This window comes from Pelophylax lessonae (assembly GCF_965119305.1).
Source record: "Pelophylax lessonae genome assembly, chromosome: 1".
NCBI classification, from domain to species: domain Eukaryota; kingdom Metazoa; phylum Chordata; class Amphibia; order Anura; family Ranidae; genus Pelophylax; species Pelophylax lessonae.
The window spans coordinates 679234238-679253131 of record NC_138768.1 but is presented as its reverse complement, the minus strand read 5'-3'; the positions used below and the strand labels follow the sequence as shown (position 1 = coordinate 679253131).

The 18894-nt window shown below is 43.2% G+C and overlaps 1 protein-coding gene across 1 annotated transcript in view; it reads right to left on the bottom strand.

Moving 5' to 3' along the window:
• Positions 1-18894, bottom strand: part of GLRB (glycine receptor beta) — a 247734-nt gene that overhangs the window by 168009 nt on the left and 60831 nt on the right. Inside the window, exon 2 of the mRNA XM_082243467.1 lies at positions 6008-6158. Within this exon, the coding sequence (XP_082099593.1) occupies positions 6008-6129 (122 nt within the window). The 5' untranslated portion in view covers positions 6130-6158. The remainder of the gene's footprint in view (positions 1-6007; positions 6159-18894) is intronic.

Below are 18894 nucleotides of genomic sequence, written 5' to 3'. Positions count from 1 at the left end.
TGACATTACTACAGTAATCAGTGCTATAAATATGCACTGTTACTGTAAAAATGACACTGGCAGGGAAGGGGTTAATTTTTATTGGTGATCAAGGGGTTAATGTATGCCTGGTGCTTACTAACGTGTGTGGGGGGAGAGGACTGAGTGACACAGGGACAGATAGCAGGTTCAGCTATGCTGAACCCTGCAATCTGACCTTGCCTGTCACTTAGGAGATCCGCCCGCTTTGTTTACACAAGCGGGCGGATCTCCACACTCGATTCCACGACAATCGGGGAAGAGCGGTGGTGATCACCGCCGCTCCTCCCCTGGCCCGACTCCCGCTGTGACTGAATACAGCGGGAGCGAGCCTCCGGCGGCGCACGTGGGGAATGTCTGGCGACGTAGGTCTACCAGACGTTATCGAGCCACTTTGCCGCAGTAGAGCTCTAGTGAGCAGCGGTAAAGTGGTTACATTTCTAATGTAAAGACAGAGCAGGTGGTCTGGTAAAGGAAGCAGGAGAGCTGAGCTACTGAGATAGCAATCAAACTGGCTTCCTACCAATTTTTTTGTATCAGCATGTGCATTACTTCAACCCCAACACAGTTTCAGAACATAAGGCCTCTTGCACACGATACTCCTGTTTGAGCATCTCGCAGCTTGAAAAAGCTCAGTACAGCTTTTTTTTTTTTCTGAGCTAAAATACAGCCCATTAATTGTAATGTGCCAAACTGTGCTGCAGTGCAATGCAATGCACAGTAATGCATTGCCATGCGTTGTGGTGCCCTGCATCTAGAAAAATGAATGGGCCTTTTAAAATGAATGGGTTGCCCATAGACGTCAGTGAGGGTTTGTTTTAAAGCTAATTCACTGCTTGTTCAAAATATGTAAATACTTTATGGTCAATAAATCACAGGCTCACCTAAAAGTAACCCTGCCATGTGGCAGTTAAATAGAGACACCAAGGGCCTCAGGAGCCCCAGAAACCAAAAGCTGTCATGGACAGAACAGTAATGGCACTTTTCCACTGCAAGTACCGGCTCGGCTCTACTCGGCCCTGCTTGGCCCGGTTTGCTTTTCCACTGCTGATACCGCATGGTACTGTGTTGGAACGGTTCGGTACGGTACGGTATGGTTTGCTTTTCCACTAAAGTAGTACTAAAGTTAAGTGGGTGGGATAACAACGATTCTCTGACCAATCAGTGGCTAGTAGTGACTGCATGCAAAGGATTGTGGGATATGGTACCGGGTATGGTACCTCTTGGAACCACAATCGAGTAGGTACTGTTTTTGAGAGCCGTACCGTTCGGTTCCATGGAAAAGCGCCGCCGTACCGTACTGTACCGAACCATTCCTACACCGTACCATGCGGTGGAAAAGCACAAAAGTGAGCCAAACTGTTCGGTTTCATGCAGTGGAAAAGCGCCATAATGGAAGGAATGGCTAAGGTGAGCACATCATTGGATCCTGGGACAGGCGAACGTCTGTTTATTAAAAGTCAGCAGCTATAGTATTTGTAGCTGCTGATTTTTAATAAACACAAAAATGACTGGAGCTCATCTTTAAGGTCATTACAAAGCACAAGGGGCACTCTTCTTGAGGAAAAGATGTTTAACCTCCAAATATGGAAAGGCTTTTTCACAGTAAAAGCTGTACAAATTGTGTAATAGACTTTTTTTTATTACAAAGGACAAAGGGGCGCTCTTTACTGCTGGAGGAAAGGAGATGTAATCTCCATGTATGGAAAGTAGGAGTTGTAAAATTGTGGAATAGACATTTTCTCAGGAACTAGTTCTAGGCAGCTCCTTTGGTTGTTTAAAAATTGCTGGATGCATGCCTGAATGTACACAATATGACTGGCTAATAACATTTAGAATAAAAACACCAGAAATGGTTGATTCATACAATATTTGGTTGCCTTTTGGGGATCAGGAAGGGATTTTCCTGTGTTGGAGCAAATAGGTTTATGCTTTTTTTTTTTTCTGCCTTCCTCTGGGTCAACTGTGGGTGAAGGGTTTATGTGAGGTTTGAGTTTATTTCTTAATTTTTTTCTAGTGCTTGAACAAGATGGATTTTTTCTTCTACCTAACTATGTAACTATAGAGACTATGACAACACAACAACCATGCAGCTGTATGGGACTGTCTATTGACAGCTGTATACAGTGCTGCTCCTCTTTTGACAGCAATGCAGAGATCTCACATGCTCTGGCTCCTCTGATACTGCAACCCAGAACTGAAAGCTCACTAATTACAGGGCTAGGTTTCTAGAAAAAGTGCACCTTTTAACAAATACAATTTATAAAATTGCACTCACAATAAAGTGACTTGATCAGGGCATATCGACAGGGAAAATATTTTCCATAGCACGCCAGCATACCTCTCAACTTTGAGATGGAAATGAGGGACACCTATTAGCAAAAGTATATAGACATAGGACACACCCCCTTTCCCATCCCCTTAAAGAAGAATTATACAAAAAAAAAGATTAGTTAAAGTAGTTGTAAAGGCAGGTTTTTTTTTTTTATCCTAATGCATTCTTTGCATTCAGATAAAAAAACCTTCTGTGTGCAGTAGCCTCCCTCAGCCCCCCTAATACTTACCTGAGCCCCATCTCGATTCAGCAATTCAAGACTCTCCCTCCTAATTGGCTGAGACACAGCAGTGGCGCCATTGTCTCCCACTGCTGTCAATCAAGTCAGTTAGCCAATGAGGAGAGAGAGGGGGCAGGGCCGAACCTTGGCTCTGTATCTGAATAGACACACAGAGCTGTGGCTCAACTCAGGTGCCCCCATAGCAAGCCACTTGCCTTGCTGTGGGGGCACTCGATAGGAGGGAAGGGCCTGGAGTGCCGGTGTTCTGTCAAAAGAGCCAACTTATCAAAATCTCCAATTAAGTCACTTCCAGTGACTCTCCAGCAGCAGTAATTGCAGATTTTAACGACTTGGCTGTTTTCACAGAAAACCGGCAGCATATACACTATACTAATGAAAGAACATTGTCTTTGAGGATGCAACAACTTTTTTACTCCTTAGCTGGTGTTCTGTCAAAACAGCTAAGTCGTCATGTACCATAGTGTATAGGCCGCATGTGTTCTTTGAAAAGAGCCAAGTCGTCGAAATCTGCAATTGCTGCTGGAGAGTCCCCGGAAGTGACGTAATTGGAGATTTTGAGCTTGGCTTGAAGTTGGCTTTTTTGACAGAAAACCAGCGAGGGACCCCAGAAGAGGAGGCTCTGGGCTGCTCCGTGCAAAACCACTGCGCAGAGCAGGTAAATATAGCATGTTTGTTATTTTTAAAGAAAAAAAAAGATACTTTAGTATCACTTAAAACCCACAAGTGTTTTTTTTGCCACTACTGTTCCTTTATACTGGCTTTTGACATTGAGTCCCCGTTCACACTGGGGCGACCTGTCAGGTGACCTGGTCGCCTGTAGGTCGCCTGGCATAGAGAAGCTGTGGACCCGTTCTAATAGCAGCGACACAAGTCGCTCCGACTTAGAAAAAGGATCCGGAGCTTCTTTGGGGCGACCCGGAGCGACCTGCATAGACTTCAATGTTATGAGGTCCGTGCCGGCCGTTCCGAGGTCGCGGTGCGAGCAGCGCGCCGCGACCTGTGAGGCCGCCACGGGAAGTCGGATCGCCCCAGTGTGAACGGGGCCTTACAAATGCAGCAACTTATTGGATTAAAGGTTTAGCACTATAAAATACTTTTTGAAAAACAAATAGTGTATTTATATAAAACTATATAGATCAGACCAAAATGAGGGACTAATGAGGAGGAAAGAAGGACAGAGGGACAATATTCCAATCAGGGAAAGTCCCTCAAAATCAGGGACATTTGGGAGCTATGCACGAGGTCATACCTGCAGTTACTGGGCACATTGTCTATAGGCAACTGGCTGGAGTAATACACAAGCATTAGCAAGATGTGTGGAGGTGCTACTAAGAATTAATGGCACCACCCAGCATCTGAAAAGCAGCAGCATGTTTTTATGCATTTCAGGAAAGAGCACAATTTTGAATGGAGTTTCCACAATTCACTGATATGAACAGAGAGACATTTGGTTGCTCCTTTTTATTGGATTCTTTGGTTCTTTGGTAATATAAGGAAAGTTAAAGGAGAAGTACAGCCAAAGTTCATGTAGCTGTACTTTTCCTGTGGATCACAGGAGTGCAGTTCGTTTTGCACTCCTGTGACCCGCTGATGTCATAGAGCTTACCCAGGTTCGGGAAAGACCCTGACCATATGGTCAGGTTTCGCCCACATGCCTGGACTAGCACACGGCTCAGCTTCCTAGAAAGCCTCTTCTGCCCTCTCCACAGCGTCTCCTGCCCACTCCACAGACCAGCGTTCCAGTGAACGTGGGGGGGGGGGGGGGGGGCAGAGCAGAGTGTCGGTGATTGACAGTCACTGGCTTTCTGCTCAGGAAGCTCTGAGAACCAAGCGACCTGCGGTGTTTGATCGCTCGGTTCTCAGTGTTAGAGCCAGCGGGGGCAAATGCAGCATCGGACCGATGCTGCATCCAGCTAAGTAAGTATGTTTAAAAAAAGAAAAAAAAAATTCATACTTCTCTTTTAAGGCTGTCTGAGTTATTATTCATAGCCTTGTTAGTTAAACTGCTGCTAATGCTAAAGTATAATCACTGCAAAGGTAGTTACCTTTCTAAACCAATGCAGCATCAATAAACTGCTGTGATATGCAAATATTAACCACCTTCCTGGACTGAGGGTCTGACCCCCCCCCCCCCATTTCTGTTTGCTGCACTATTGGCCCATCATTACGCAGCTACATACATATTAATGCACGGAAGTAGGTTCAGGCCAAAGCCACCGACTGCAAAAGGAATATTTAAATACTGTGTTTCCTCGAAAATAAGACCTACCCTGAAAATAAAACCTATCTTGGTTTTCTAGGATAGCTGCAATATAAGCCCAACCCTGAAAATAAGCCCTAGTTAAAGTCCTTGTAAAATCATGTAATCCACACTGTAATAAGATTATATAATGTCCAGTGTTCATGTAACATGACTGTAGAAAATATCTTATTTAAAGCACCGCTGGGCACTCATGTGACCCACCGGAGCTTTCCTCCGCTCCTCCCGGATGGCATCAGTGGCCCCTCCCTCTGCAGTGCTCGGAGTAGGGTTGATGCCAGCGGGGATCTCAGCCTCTCCCTCTGCAGTGCTCGGAGTAGGGTTGACGCCAGCGGGGATCTCAGCATCTCTCTCTGCAGTGCTCGGAGCAGGATTGACGCCAGCTGGGATCTCTGCATCTCCCTCGGCAAAGCTCAAAGCGGGGAAGAAGAGCTCCATCATGTGAGCGCCCAGTGGTGCTGTAAATAAAGTATTTTCTGCAATGTACATAAAGACACACACTGGACATTAGATAATCCATATGCAGAGTGGATTAAATAATTTTACAAGGACTTTAACTAGGGTTTACTTTGGGGAATACAGAGATGCTTACTCCTGAGCTGATAGGGAGGACGAGGGGGGGAGAAGACAGGGGACAAATAAGACATCCCCGAAAATAACCCCTAATGCATTTTTTGTAGCCAAAATTATTTTAGGACCCAGTCTTATTTTCAGGGAAACATGATATCAGAGCACCCTTTATTCAAGGATCCTATATATAGTATACATAACATAATTCAAGCACTTGGAAGACCCTGCTATTCAATGGCAATAGCAATTTAAAAAGTGCAGTCTTGAGGTTTAGGAGGACTATAAATCTCATCATAAACACTATACATGGCTCTGTATGAAGTTGTCCATTACAAAGAGAGTGAACAATAACTGCTGGAGTTTCATATTAGGAAGCCCAGTATTGTCTGCAAACATTGTATCATAGAAGGGCCATAGTAAATAATTTAAAATACAGTTTACTGTATAAACATTGAAATCATTTTTCAAAAAACATTTACCAAAACCATATAAGATCTGAAACACTTACACCCCCCCCCCCCTTCTTCAAGATAAATACATTTTAAATAAGAACAATACAGAGCAATAATAAAGAATGACATACGATGGGCAGAGATATTGCTTCTTCTTCCCCTTTCCTTTCTTTGAAGATTTCTCTTTAGAATGCACTCCATCCAGCCAAAGAGAAAACAGAAGGAATGCCAAGATTCCCAAAACGAACTTCATCTCGATACATTAATTTCAGCACAACTGACCTACAAAACAAAATAGTTGATACGTCTGTAATAAAATCGTATACAATGGATGTCTCCATGATTTTCAGTTTACAAGTACTCTTGAAACAGTACAGTAAAGTAAGAGGGTAAGCAGGTTGTTACACAGTTGGTTCAGAATTACATCTTGAGCTTTTAGAAAAACTATATTTAAAATGGAAACCTTGCATTTGAGATCCCTGAGTTCCGCCTTAGTTGCTTCACAGGCGCATCTGACCCCCTGTGACATGCATTTGACTTCCCAAGCTGCACCATACTGCTTCATGTCACCTTTGCATTTTCACTGACTTACATAGAGAGCCTATGTGCACAAGCCATATGTGGGAATCGATGTTCAGGTATGGGAGATTCAGCACAAAATATTTTTGGCTCAATATTTTGGTATGCTTTTAAAAATGTTAATAAAAAAAAAATCTTCCAATTCTTAACTGTCAACCCAATAATAAATGCCAGCCAATCCATTACACTGATAAGAAAAGCAGAAGGTGCCTCTAAGTGCAGCATAAAAACATTTATTGGCAAAAAAAATTGCACTTACAAGAGTAAAATGGGCATGTCTGATCATCACGTGGGGTTCCGTTCCTGTCCCTATGGCTCCATCTCCTTCAACCGACCAGAAGCAAGAGAGGGGATAGATGGGTCTTGCTGCTGGTCGGTTGAAGAAGATGGAGCCATAGGGACAGGAACGGAACCCCACGTGATGATCAGACATGCCCGTTTTACATTGTGATCTTGTAAGTGCAATTTACTTTTTTTTGCCAATAAACGTTTTTTATGCTGCACTTAGAGGCACCTTCTCCTCTTCTTATCCTGCTAGTTGGAGTTGCCTCGGTGTCAGTCTAGCACCCCCTATACTTCCTCAGGAGACATTACCTCTCTACCCTTGGCCTGGTTCACACCTATGCAGGTTGCAGTTGATGCATATTCCAGGTGCATTTTGCATTTTTTCAATACAGTTTTTTGATCCATTGAAGTGTATGGGACCAAAAACACAACCTGCTGGTCCCTGGCTTTTTCCATAAAATGCACAGATGTGATAGCGACCCATACGAAACCATGTTAAATGGACTGTAGTACATTTCTGAAAAACTGAAAATGCACTAAAAAATGCATAGGTGTGATCTAGGCCTCAGAGGATTGATCTCCTAAATAGAAGCTCCCTATGTTCCATGTACTTTATCTATTACATTCACAATTAAAATATGACTTTAATAATAAAAATGTCTTGTGCTAGTCTCTAAAGTGACCCTATTATTATCGCAAAATGTTCCAGCAATAGCATAACCCATGAACGAAGAATGCATATACTTACCTCTCCTCCAGTTTGCATTGCCAAACACAGCTGCTTTCCTGAGAAATGGTCCTCTGAAGTTCATTGGGATACTGATACCCAGGGTTTTCCTGCATCTGGAACTTGCTGGAACTCAGTTCTACCACCCCTAGCTCAGGTTCTGGATGATCTCCCAGCAAGTGAAAGAAGCGGAGCCACCAACAGTGTGCGGGGAGGGTACTAGAGCAGGCTGGGTGCTTCAGCTTAATACAGCAACAAAAGTACGACACGTGGAAGATGCTGGAGCTTTTAAGGAGGGGAGGGGGGAGATGGGGCAGTGGAGGGGAGGTTGCATGTAGAGATCAGAGCTGAAGAGGGGTAAAAGTGAGATGTAGATGGAAGATGCGCAGGTAGGCAGTTAAGGAAGAAGGCTGAACTCTGCACTCTGTGTGTAGCGCACCTCTGAACTCTACATTCTGTATGCAGCACACCCTGAACTCTGCAGTCTGTGTGTAACACCTATATCCGCCAAACTCTGAACTCCGTACCTCCATTCCAGCGCTGAAGCCTCATTAAGTTGCTTCGGTATTCAATACTTTTGGGAGTATCAGATGCTTTTTTTCCCTTGTCACGTGTAGGAGTCAGAAGATGAAACCACACACCCTGAAGCATCAAATGCTGAAGGGGCCTACAGAGGTTGCAGCTCTAGTTTGGAAGGAAGGTTGGAGTCATGGGCTGCCAGGGGTTGAGTATAAATGCACTTCTATTTCAGGGACCATATCCAAGATTTTAAACCTAACAGGGTCACTATTTTGTTTTAGTCCCTTTCCTCTCTACTCTGTGTTTAAAAAAATCTAAAAGCAGTACTAAACCTCTTCACACTCCAGCTCTGATCTCCTTGTCCTCCTTCAGTCCTGGCAATCTCATTTCACAGCTTCAAAGAATTGACATATACAAAACCTTTTTTAAATGTTGTGGGGTAATGATAATGAGGTATGATGACCCCAAACCACGGGGAGAGAATGGGAACATTGTGTTACACACAGTGCCACCCTCATTTCACCAAAATTCGCAAGTGAGTGATGTAAAAAGTCAGATTTAAATCTTATGTCTGTGGTGGACAGCCAGAAAGGGTGACATACTTCATATAACTGCACACTAGAATGCAGATCAGAATAAGACCTGAAACAGGGAATGTTATTCAGAATGACAAAGAAATAAACCCTGTCATAAAATTACCATGTCACAAATAATCTAGCAGAGCAGTTTAAAGTAATACTCATTCTGAGTCAGTTTTTTTTTTAGCTACCAGAGTCAAAAGCCATTCATATTCATAATTCTTGCTATGATGGAGCTATCTTCATTAAAAATGCTACACTAATGTATAAGAAAAAACAATCAGTTACACATCACACACCTATATTGGAAGAAGCAAAAGGTTAATGGAACCCATTAAATCTCCTAAGCAATGTATGCTTCTGATTTATATCATATTTAAAAAATCATAATATCGCTCATATGTTAGTTGTCATAGTGCAAAAATCTTATCAGATCAAAATATAGATTTGTTTAGAAAAATTGGCATTAAGGGCTCTTTCCCACTGCCAGAAGAAGTGTCTACCACTCTCTGAAAAGTGATATGCAGTGGATTCCTTTTCAGAGGGTGGTATAGTAGCAGTGGGCTACAGGCATTTATTTAATCCCAAGAGGGATTTTGTATTTAAAAAAAAAATAAAAATCACACTGCAATCGTCAAGCAACCTTTGGCGCACTCCTTTTGCCCTCAATAGGCGAGTTTCACAGGCGTTGCCACCTGTCAAGCTCTGCCAGCCAAGTTAAAATTGCTGCGGTTGTGAAGCAAAGCATTGCAGCCACAGCCTGTGTACAGTCCTTTTCGGGTGTAATAATACAATTTATGTGGGTGACTGGAGGGCTGTAAAACTGCTCAGCTGTCTGTTTTTACCACTGCTCTCAGGTTGCGTTTGCTAAACATCATAAAACACTTCAAACAACCCTTTAAGATATCCCTCAGACCTTTTTGATTCACTGTGTTATGTTTGTAAGAGCCCACTTCAGGGACCAGAAAAGTTGGTTGTGTTTGCAGCTCTGTAGCTCTAAGTACGTAACTACGATGACATAGCTGAGGTCATTTATAAGAGCCAGCCTCTGATACATTAGATTGGATGATCGTCACACCTATATGTATTTTTCTGTTGCTGTACTGTAATAAATGCATCAGGTTAACATTACTCTGATGTATGCAGACATCTAGTGGTGGATTAAGGCCACTACATCTTGCTTAGTTATGTAATTTATCTCCCTCTGCTCCCCCCCCCTTTTATTTTTCTGTTTAATGCTTATTAGTTCAGTCTTATACAGCTTCCCTCCATTTCTTCCCCTGCAAGGTCTATAAACACATGGATGAGCCAATTTGGGGTGGAGAAACTTGATTGGCCTGCACCTCAACCCGATAAAATACCTTTGGGATAAATTAGAGCGGAGGCTATGACACGGGCCTTCTCGTCCAACATCAGTGCTTGACTTCACAAATGCGCTTCTGGAAGACTGGTCAAACATTCTTATAGACACACTCCTAAACCTTGTGGACAGCCTTCCCAGAAGAGTTGAAGCTGTTATTGCTGCACAGGGTGGGCCAACTCAATATTGAACCCTACAGACTAAGACTGGGGTGCCATTAAAGTTCATGTGTGTGTAAACTAAGGTGTTCCAATACTTTTGAAAATATAGTGTATGTATAGATATACATATTTCTTTTTGTACATCACGGGACACAGAGCCATTAATCATAATGTATGGGTTATATAGCCACCTATAGGTAAGGGCACTGGCAACCAATCAGAATTGGTAAACCCCTATATAAACCCTCCCACACAGAACGTACCTCCATTTTTTCACCAGTGTCTAAAGGTGAAGGTCGCTGTGGAGAGTCGCTGCACATGTTTTTTATGTTTTAAAGGAGAAGGGAGAAGATTATGCTACATACCCCAATCAAAGATCACTGGATCTAAGGAATTAGCTATCAGATCCATCTAAAACAGTCAATGGACTTAAAAGATGGTACCTGAGCCTCGGGGAGCAGATACAAGGTTTTGCCTGTAATGCTGTCCTTTTTAGGCGCTGGACGCTGGGATCCGGACCCTTGGAATATCAAACCCCAAAGGTGCTCCGTGCAGGGTGCTCTACAGGTCCAAGGCCGTGGCCTCTCTTATATAGGGGACCCAGTCCTTGAAGGTATCCAAGACAAAGCTCGCTGTGATGGGTGAAGATTGGATTCTTGCTTATAGTAGATTCCTGCGGCGGGACTGGTGAGTCCATTTTAAATATTTACACAGCAAACAAACCTTTAAGGTAAAATTGCAAATTGTAAATATTTTATGCACTGTTCCCTTAATAAGATTACAGAGACTTGTGCAAAGTATGTTTCTGCTTATAATTACACATATTGTAGCAAGTTTATGCAAAAGTATGTTTTAAAGCATGTTGTTATTACACTGTTTCTTACTCTGAGCTGATCACTTCAATAGTATCAGCTGTGACAAACAAGATTCAGCCTAAGCTGCTCTCAACCCATTTGTTTGTTGTGTTCGTCCTGGCGCATAAGCGTCCGCATGTTTGTCTCTTCCTTGACACGTGTCTATGGCGTAGGCCTATTCGGGTGCGTGCAGGAATTATTTTCCCCTTTAACCGCTTCCATACAGAGCAGTTAGACATCCTTCCTGCCCAGACCAATTTTCAGCTTTCAGCACTCTCACACTTTGAATGACAATTGCTCAGTCATGCTACACTGTAACCAAACAAAATTTTTATCATTTTTTTCACACAAATAGAGCTTTCTTTTGGTGGTATTTGATCACAACTGGGGTTTTTTTTTTTCCGTGATATATGCAAAAAAAGAGCAAAAATTTTGAGAAAAAAACACTTTTTTTTAGTTTCAATTATAAAATTTTGCAAAAAATTAATTTTTCTTCATACATTTGGGCCAAAATGTATACTGCTACATGTCTCTGGTAAAATTAACCCAAATTAGTGTATAATATTTAGTCTGTGTGAAAGTTATTGAGTCTAGAAGCTATGGTACCAATTACTGAAAATTGATCACACCAGATGTACTGACTGCCTATCTCCTTTCTTGAGGCCCTGAAATGTCAGGACAGTACAAATACTGCCCAAATGACCCCTTTTTGTAAAGTAGACAGTCCAAGGTATTTAGTAAGAGGCATGGTGGGTTTTTTGAAGTTGTAATTTTTTCCCACAATTCTTGGGAAAATGAAGAAAAATTTTTTTTTCTTTTTTTTCCCACAAAGTTGTCAATTTATAAGCTATTTCTAACACATAGCATGTACACAGCAAAAATTACACCCAAAAATACATTCTGCTACTCCTTCCGAGTATGGCGATACCACATGTGTGAGACTTTTACACAGCCTGGCCACAAAAAGAGACTCCATGTCCAAGAAGCACCTTCAGGCGTTCTAGGAGCATAAATACACATAAAACTTTCTTACTACCTATCACACTTTTCAAGGCCCTAGAGCACCAATACAATGGAAAAGTCCACAAAATTACCCCATTTTGGAAAGCAAACACTCCAACGTATATTCTATGAGGCATTATGGGTCGTTTGAACATATTTTTTTCCACAGGTTTTTGGAAAATATGGGAAAAAAATGAAAACTTTTTTTTTTACACAAAGTTGTCAATTTATAGGATATTCCTAACACATAGCATGTACACAGCAAAAATGACACCCCAAAATACATTCTGCCACTCCTCCTGAGTATGGCAATACCACATGTGTGAGATTTTTCACAGCCTAGCCATATAGAGGGGCCTAACATCCAAGGAGCACCATCATGCATCCTAGCCACTTGCCTAGGCCTATTTTTGACATTTGGTGTTTGCAAGCTAAAATCAGTTGTTTTGCTAGAAAACTGCTTAGAACCCCCAAACATTATATATTTTTTTTTAGCAGAGACCCTAGAGAATAAAATGGAGATTATTGCAATATTTTTTATCACACCGTATTTGTGCAGCGGTCTTCCAAACGCAATTTTTTGGGAAAAAATTCACTTTTTTTAATTAAAAAATAAGAAACCAGTAAAGTTAGCCCAATTTTTTTCCATAATGTGAAAGATAATGTTACGCCGAGTAAATAGATACCCAACATGTCATGTTTCAAAATTGCGCACGCTCACAGAATGGTGACAAACTTTGGTACTTAAAAATCCCCATAGGCGACAATTTAAAAATTTCTACAGGTTGCCATCTTTGAGTTACAGAGGAGGTCTCAAATTATTCCCCTTGCTCTAACGATCGCGGCGATACCTCACATGTGTGGTTTGAACACCGTTTACATATGTGGGCGGGGTTTCTGTATGCGTTCGCTTCTGTACGCGAGCTCACGGGGACAGGACCCCCAGGACCTCTTTTTTGTGAGATCTGGGGTCAAAAAGTCCTCAGATCTCACAAGTACACTAAAAGATAAAAAAAAAAAAAATTATTATATAAAATGAAAAAAAAAAAAAAAGGACCTTTAAACCGGTTGCTAGGCAACAACATTTTCCGTAGCTCCGGTCCTCCAAGACCATAGAGTCAAGTGAGGGCAAGCTTGCCCTCACTCGACATCCTGTCTGTGAGGATCTGGGACCGGATCGTTTTCCCTGCTGCCGGCGGGTCCGGTAAGCGGGGAAAAGGACCGGAACGCGGCGGGAGGGGGGGGGGGCGCCTCTTCCGCCATCCCGGAAGGGTGATCCCACGGCGAATCCGCTATCTGCTGCCATAACACCGGTATTTAGGTTTAAACGGAGGACGTATATAAACCTTTTTGGACTTGGACATGGTGGCTGTATGAAGGGTGACAGGTACTCGGGTACTTTGTTGGGCAGGTGACAGGTACTCTGGTACTGATGAGCGGGTGGCAGGTACTCGGGTACTCCGATAGGCAGGTGACAGGTACTCGGGTACTCTGCTGGGAGGTGACAGGCAGGTGATAGGTACTGATGAGTAGTACTGATACTGATAGGTGATAATGTACTGATGGGTACTGATGATCAGTACTGATACGTGATAGGTACTGATGAGTACTGATGAGTAGTGATGGGTACTGATGAGCAGGCGGCAAGTACTCGGGTACTTCAGGCGTCAGGTACTCTGATGAGCAGGTGGAAGGTACTCGGGTACTCTGATGGGTAGGTGACAGGTACTCAGGTACTCTGATGACGGGTACTCCGTTGACAGGTACTCAAAGTACCCGAGTACCTGTCATCAGAGTACCCGAGTACCTGTCATCAGAGTACCCGAGTACCCGTCATCAGAGTACCCGAGTATCTGTCATCAGAGTACCCGAGTACCCGTCATCAGAGTACCTGAGTACCCGTCATCAGAGTACATGTCATCAGAGTACCCGAGTACCCGTCATCAGAGTACCCAAGTACCTGTCATCAGAGTACCCGAATACCTGTCATCAGAGTACCCGAGTACCTGTCATCAGAGTACCCGAATACCTGTCACCAGCCTATCAGAGTACCCGAGTACCTGTCATCTGAGTACCTGATGGCCTGATGGGCTGGTGACAGGTACTCGGGTACTTTGATGGGCTAGTGACAGGTGCTCTTTATTGGGGGGGGGTGGGGGCAATCAGTGTGTTTAGCATGCACTGTAATCAGTAACTAGCTGTTACCACAATCTCCTCCTCACACAGGATCAGTGTGTGAGGAGGAGAACACGGTGACAGCTAGTTACCGTGTTCTCTGTTGACATTTGTGACCGGCTGTGATTGGACACAGCCGGTCACGTGGTAAAGAGCCAATTTCATTGGCTCTTTACCTAGATCGGGGATCGACTCTGTCCGAGGGACGAGCCTCGTCCCCGATTGCTGCTCTGCGCGCCCCCGGGGGCGCGCATTGCAGAGAGAACGAGCGGCTCGTGCTGGAGCCGCTCATGTGATCGGCTGTGATTGACACAGCCGATCACATGGTAAACAGCCAATTTCTATTCGCTGTTTACCTTGATCAGGGATGGGCTATGTCCAAGGGATGAGCCTCACCCCCGATCGCCGCGCTGCGCGCCCCCGGGGGGGCGCAGTAGAGGGGAGATCCGGGCGACGTCATATGACGGCGGCCCGGATCCTTACAACCACTTAGCCGACGTCATATTACATGACTCGGTATGAAAGTGGTTAAGTACAGGCGTACTTAAAGGCATACCACGCGGTGGGCGTGTTCTAACACAATTGGCGTGCACGTGGACGCCACGTACCACGCCGCACATGCATAAAAGGGCGCGGTCTGCAAGGAACTGTCTCCGACACACTAGCCTCTGTCACAGGCTGAAAGGGACACAGAGCAGCAGCATCTGGGTTGCGTGAGTCACTGTGGGTTTATGTTACTGGCACAAACAGGTCCTGTAACTGGGGATAATCAGTGCTGTGTGCATTAGGCTGTATAAGCTTGGCACAAGCCTTGAGTACACTTAAAAGTTAGTACCTCAAGTTTGTCTTGCTATAAAGCAATGTCTGCCCAAAAAAGGGCTGGAGGGGGCACAGTTGGAAAAGGCACTATGATGCCACCCTCAGGCCTTGAAGGTCCTATTCGTGCTTCCACTGCGTCTACTCCTCTTGAGAGGCCAGAGGCATCTAGCCAATGTGAGCCATTATGGTTGTCAGGCATAGTAGCTACTCCGTGTACTTCTGCCACAGCCTATGTCACTAAGAATGATTTGACATTGGCATTAGCCAGCCAGGAGGGTAGGATTGCTGACATGATTGCAGCACCACATGTAGGAAAGAAACGGGATAGATCCCCCTCTCCTGAGCCCCCCCCCCTGAATCAGTTCAGGATTGGGCCGAGGACAGACTTGTATAAAGTATTCAAAATTTCTACTTGAGTAAAAGTACAAGTGCTCGATCAAAAAGTGACTTGAGTAGAAGTGGAAGTGCTCGCAGAAAAAGTTACTTAAGTGGAAGTACTAAAGTATTCAACATTTTTTTTACTTAAGTATTGCAAGTAGTTTTTTCAAAAAATTTGCTACTTAAGTACTAAAAGTAAAAAGTACCAGTAGTTTTGAAAAATAAATTCTACTCAAGTACTGAAAGTAGAAGTAGAAGTACTGTGTTATGTAGTTATTAAAGAAAGAAGTCAAAAGTTTGAACATCATATTGTTTTTTATTATTTCAAATGATTTATTCAAATGATTAACCTAAAGGACAATCACAATTCCTTAGGCTGTAACTTTTTGTAAACAAAAAACAGATAAAGTATGTCCTTCCCTTCCCCTTTTAAAGCCAGGGGTGGTCTCCTTCCTGAGCTTCCTCACTCTCACAGCCAGGCAGATCACTTGAAGTTGAAGGGCCAGGGGTGGAAGGCGGTGTTTTTGGTTCGTCCATCTTTTCAGCTGATCAAAAGGCAGAACAGGAGCATGCGCAGTCTTCTTAATCGCGGTTTGATTTGATTTGCTCAATTGATGATGATGTGCCAGGCCAGCTTCATCAAACCTACAACGCTTAAAGTGAAAAATGCATCAAAAACTACTAACAAAGTGGCTGTGCTAAAAATGCTAATAAAGTGCCTGCAATTATATTATATATATATATATTCTTCTTGTATTCAAAATCATCGCCCACAGTATCGAAAATAAAGTGACATGTCTTTGCTAAATGCAGTGCAAATTATTCCCACAATGTAAATGTAATTCATATAAAATATATATGACAATACCACAATAAAATAAGTTGTGATTGTGAATAAGATAGGTGCAAGTTTAAGTGTGTAAACTAAACTTTAGAACGAAAAGTCCATAACTGAATTCCAGTGTGCAATCTAAGAAGTGCTTGTCACTTGCTGTCAGATGCTTCCACCTTTCTTCTGTGATCTGCTCAAGTAAAGTGGTGGACTGGATAGCCTCTCTCTCTGCCTCTCACCTTAGTAGCACTGGCACTGCACTGGTTCAAAAAGCTGTCTATATTATTTTCATTATAAGAACTTGTCAGAACATGCTTCCACCACCTGTCCTTCACACTAGTGGTGCTCATTTGCTTTGCTCAAGTCAAGTGCCACTGCCAGTGGCCACTGCAGTGCAGGCACAGCCGCACAGGCAGAGGCAGGCCGCAGGAAGCACAGGCACCACCAACACAACACTTATGGTCCATGGACCATGGATGGTCGGATAATCATCATAGCCGTCAGTCTCACTCTTCTTGGTTCAAAAAAGCCACCCATGACCCGTGTGTATATAATATATTAATATTTTATATTGATTATTTGATTCTCAAATGGCACATTTGCCATGGCAAGGATTAGGCCCTCTCCACGGTCCACCTCACTCACCTCATAGAGAAAAAGATGAGATAACGAAGAAAATGCTCCGAGTCCCGCCGCCCGTGTCACAACTCCTCTCAGTAAGGGCCCTAAGGGGTGGAGTCTGAGTGACACACAACACGTCTAGAGGCAGAGACCTCGAGCAGGAAGACGGCAGCACGGCTCCTCCAGTGCGGTCTTAACTTGATGATCATGACAGTGATTCCGCGGGCCGCGGCGCGAGCGAGGCTGTGGGATTGATTGAATTGAGTTGTGCTGCCTACTGCTACACGCTACCTACTACTACTACTACTAAATTGTGAGTCAGTATATTTTATTTAATTTTTATATATAAAAGCGGTATTGTTGAGCACTACTAGCCACTAGATCTCCTGGCTGTCACTTTGTCACATGTTGGGGAATCACAGCGGCTCGGCTCCAGAAGTGGCGGGTGTCCCCGTCATCCTGCCAGGGCCGCCAAGAAGTTCATCACCTAATCTTAAGTTATTAATATCTTATGAGGAGAGGACCTATGAGATTGAGAATTGAAATAATTAAATATATATGGCTTTTTGAACCAGTGCAGTCAGTGCCAGTGCCACAGTGCCACCCAGACGCTATCCACCAGTGCCACCACCATTAAGTGTGTTGGTCGGTCACTCTAGCACTGAAGGAGGTGGAAGCATCTGACAAGTGAAGTGACACTTTAGATTTGCACACTGGAATTCATTTATGGACTTTTCGTTATAGATAGGTTTACACACTTCAACCTGACCTAACTTATTTCATAACTTATTTTATTGTGATTTATTGTCATATTTTATATGAATTGAATTTACTGTTACATTGTGGGAATAATTATTTTCACTGCATTTAGGCTTTAGCACATTCATGTCACTTTATTTTTGATACTGTGTGGAGTGTGGGCAGGGCACTGGGGGCAACAATGATATTATATCGATTGCACAGGCACTTTATTCGCACAGCCAAGTTGTGTTTGTTAGTAGTTTCTTGATGCACTTTAAGCGCTGTAGCACAATTTATTTGTTTGTTTCATATTTTCTTTTTATTGGAAAGATTTGGTATAGCAGCTTTTATTATACACAGCCTTTATTTTCGCATGCGCTGATTTACAAATGACATTATACACATTTTTTTGAGCTTTATGTAACCTGCCATCTACTGTTCTGGCAGTGGTAATTTTTTTAAAAGTAACGAGTAATTATGCAGCACAAAAAAAAAATACTTGAGTAGAAGTATCGAAATCATCGAAAAAATGTAGTGAAGTAAAAGTAGAAGTAGGAGAAAAAAATTCTACTCTAGGAAAGTACAGATACCGCATTTCGGTACTTAAGTACAGTACTTAAGTAGTTCTACTTCGTTACTATACATCTCTGGCCGAGGATGTGTAAGATGTAGCTGATGGTGACCCTATAGAAGGTCAACTTGAAGTTTCCACTTCTGGGGAGTCAGAGTCAGAGGAGTCTCTATCAGCCTCTCAAACCCAGAGATTGTTTATTCAGTCTCTTACTGAGATGGTCCGGTCTGGATATAAGTTTCCTCTCCTAGAGACAAATAAAGCCTCTTTTTCCTCTCTAGGCTCATTGCGTCCTCCTCAGAGGCCTGGGACATTTCCCATACATCCGCTTTTGGAGCAAGAAGTGTATAATGATCGGGATCATCCTGATAGAATTTGTGTTCCTCCTAAAATGTTTTCATTGTTACATCCTATGGAGGAAATGTTTACTAAGCCACCATTTCTTCGGTTAACAAGAGTTTAACCTGCCCTGTGGATAATGCCCAGGTGTTTAAAGATCCAGCTGATAAAAGGTTGGAGTCTTTATTGAAGGCTTCCTTTGCAGTTGCAGGTTCTACAGTACAACCAGCACTAGCAGCCATAGGAGTGTGTCAGTCTTTGAAAGACCGCATAAAGGGAGTGTCCAAGACAATTCCCTTCAAGGAGAGTCTATGGAAGATCTGTCAGAGCGCCTTGCACTTTGTGTTTCGCAGTAGATGCTCTTACGAACTCCATAAGGCAAATGTCACGGTTTGCTCTGATGACAGTGAATATGCGCAGAATCCTTTGGTTGAAGACCTGGTCTGCGGAATTACCATGTAAAAAATTATTGGCTAG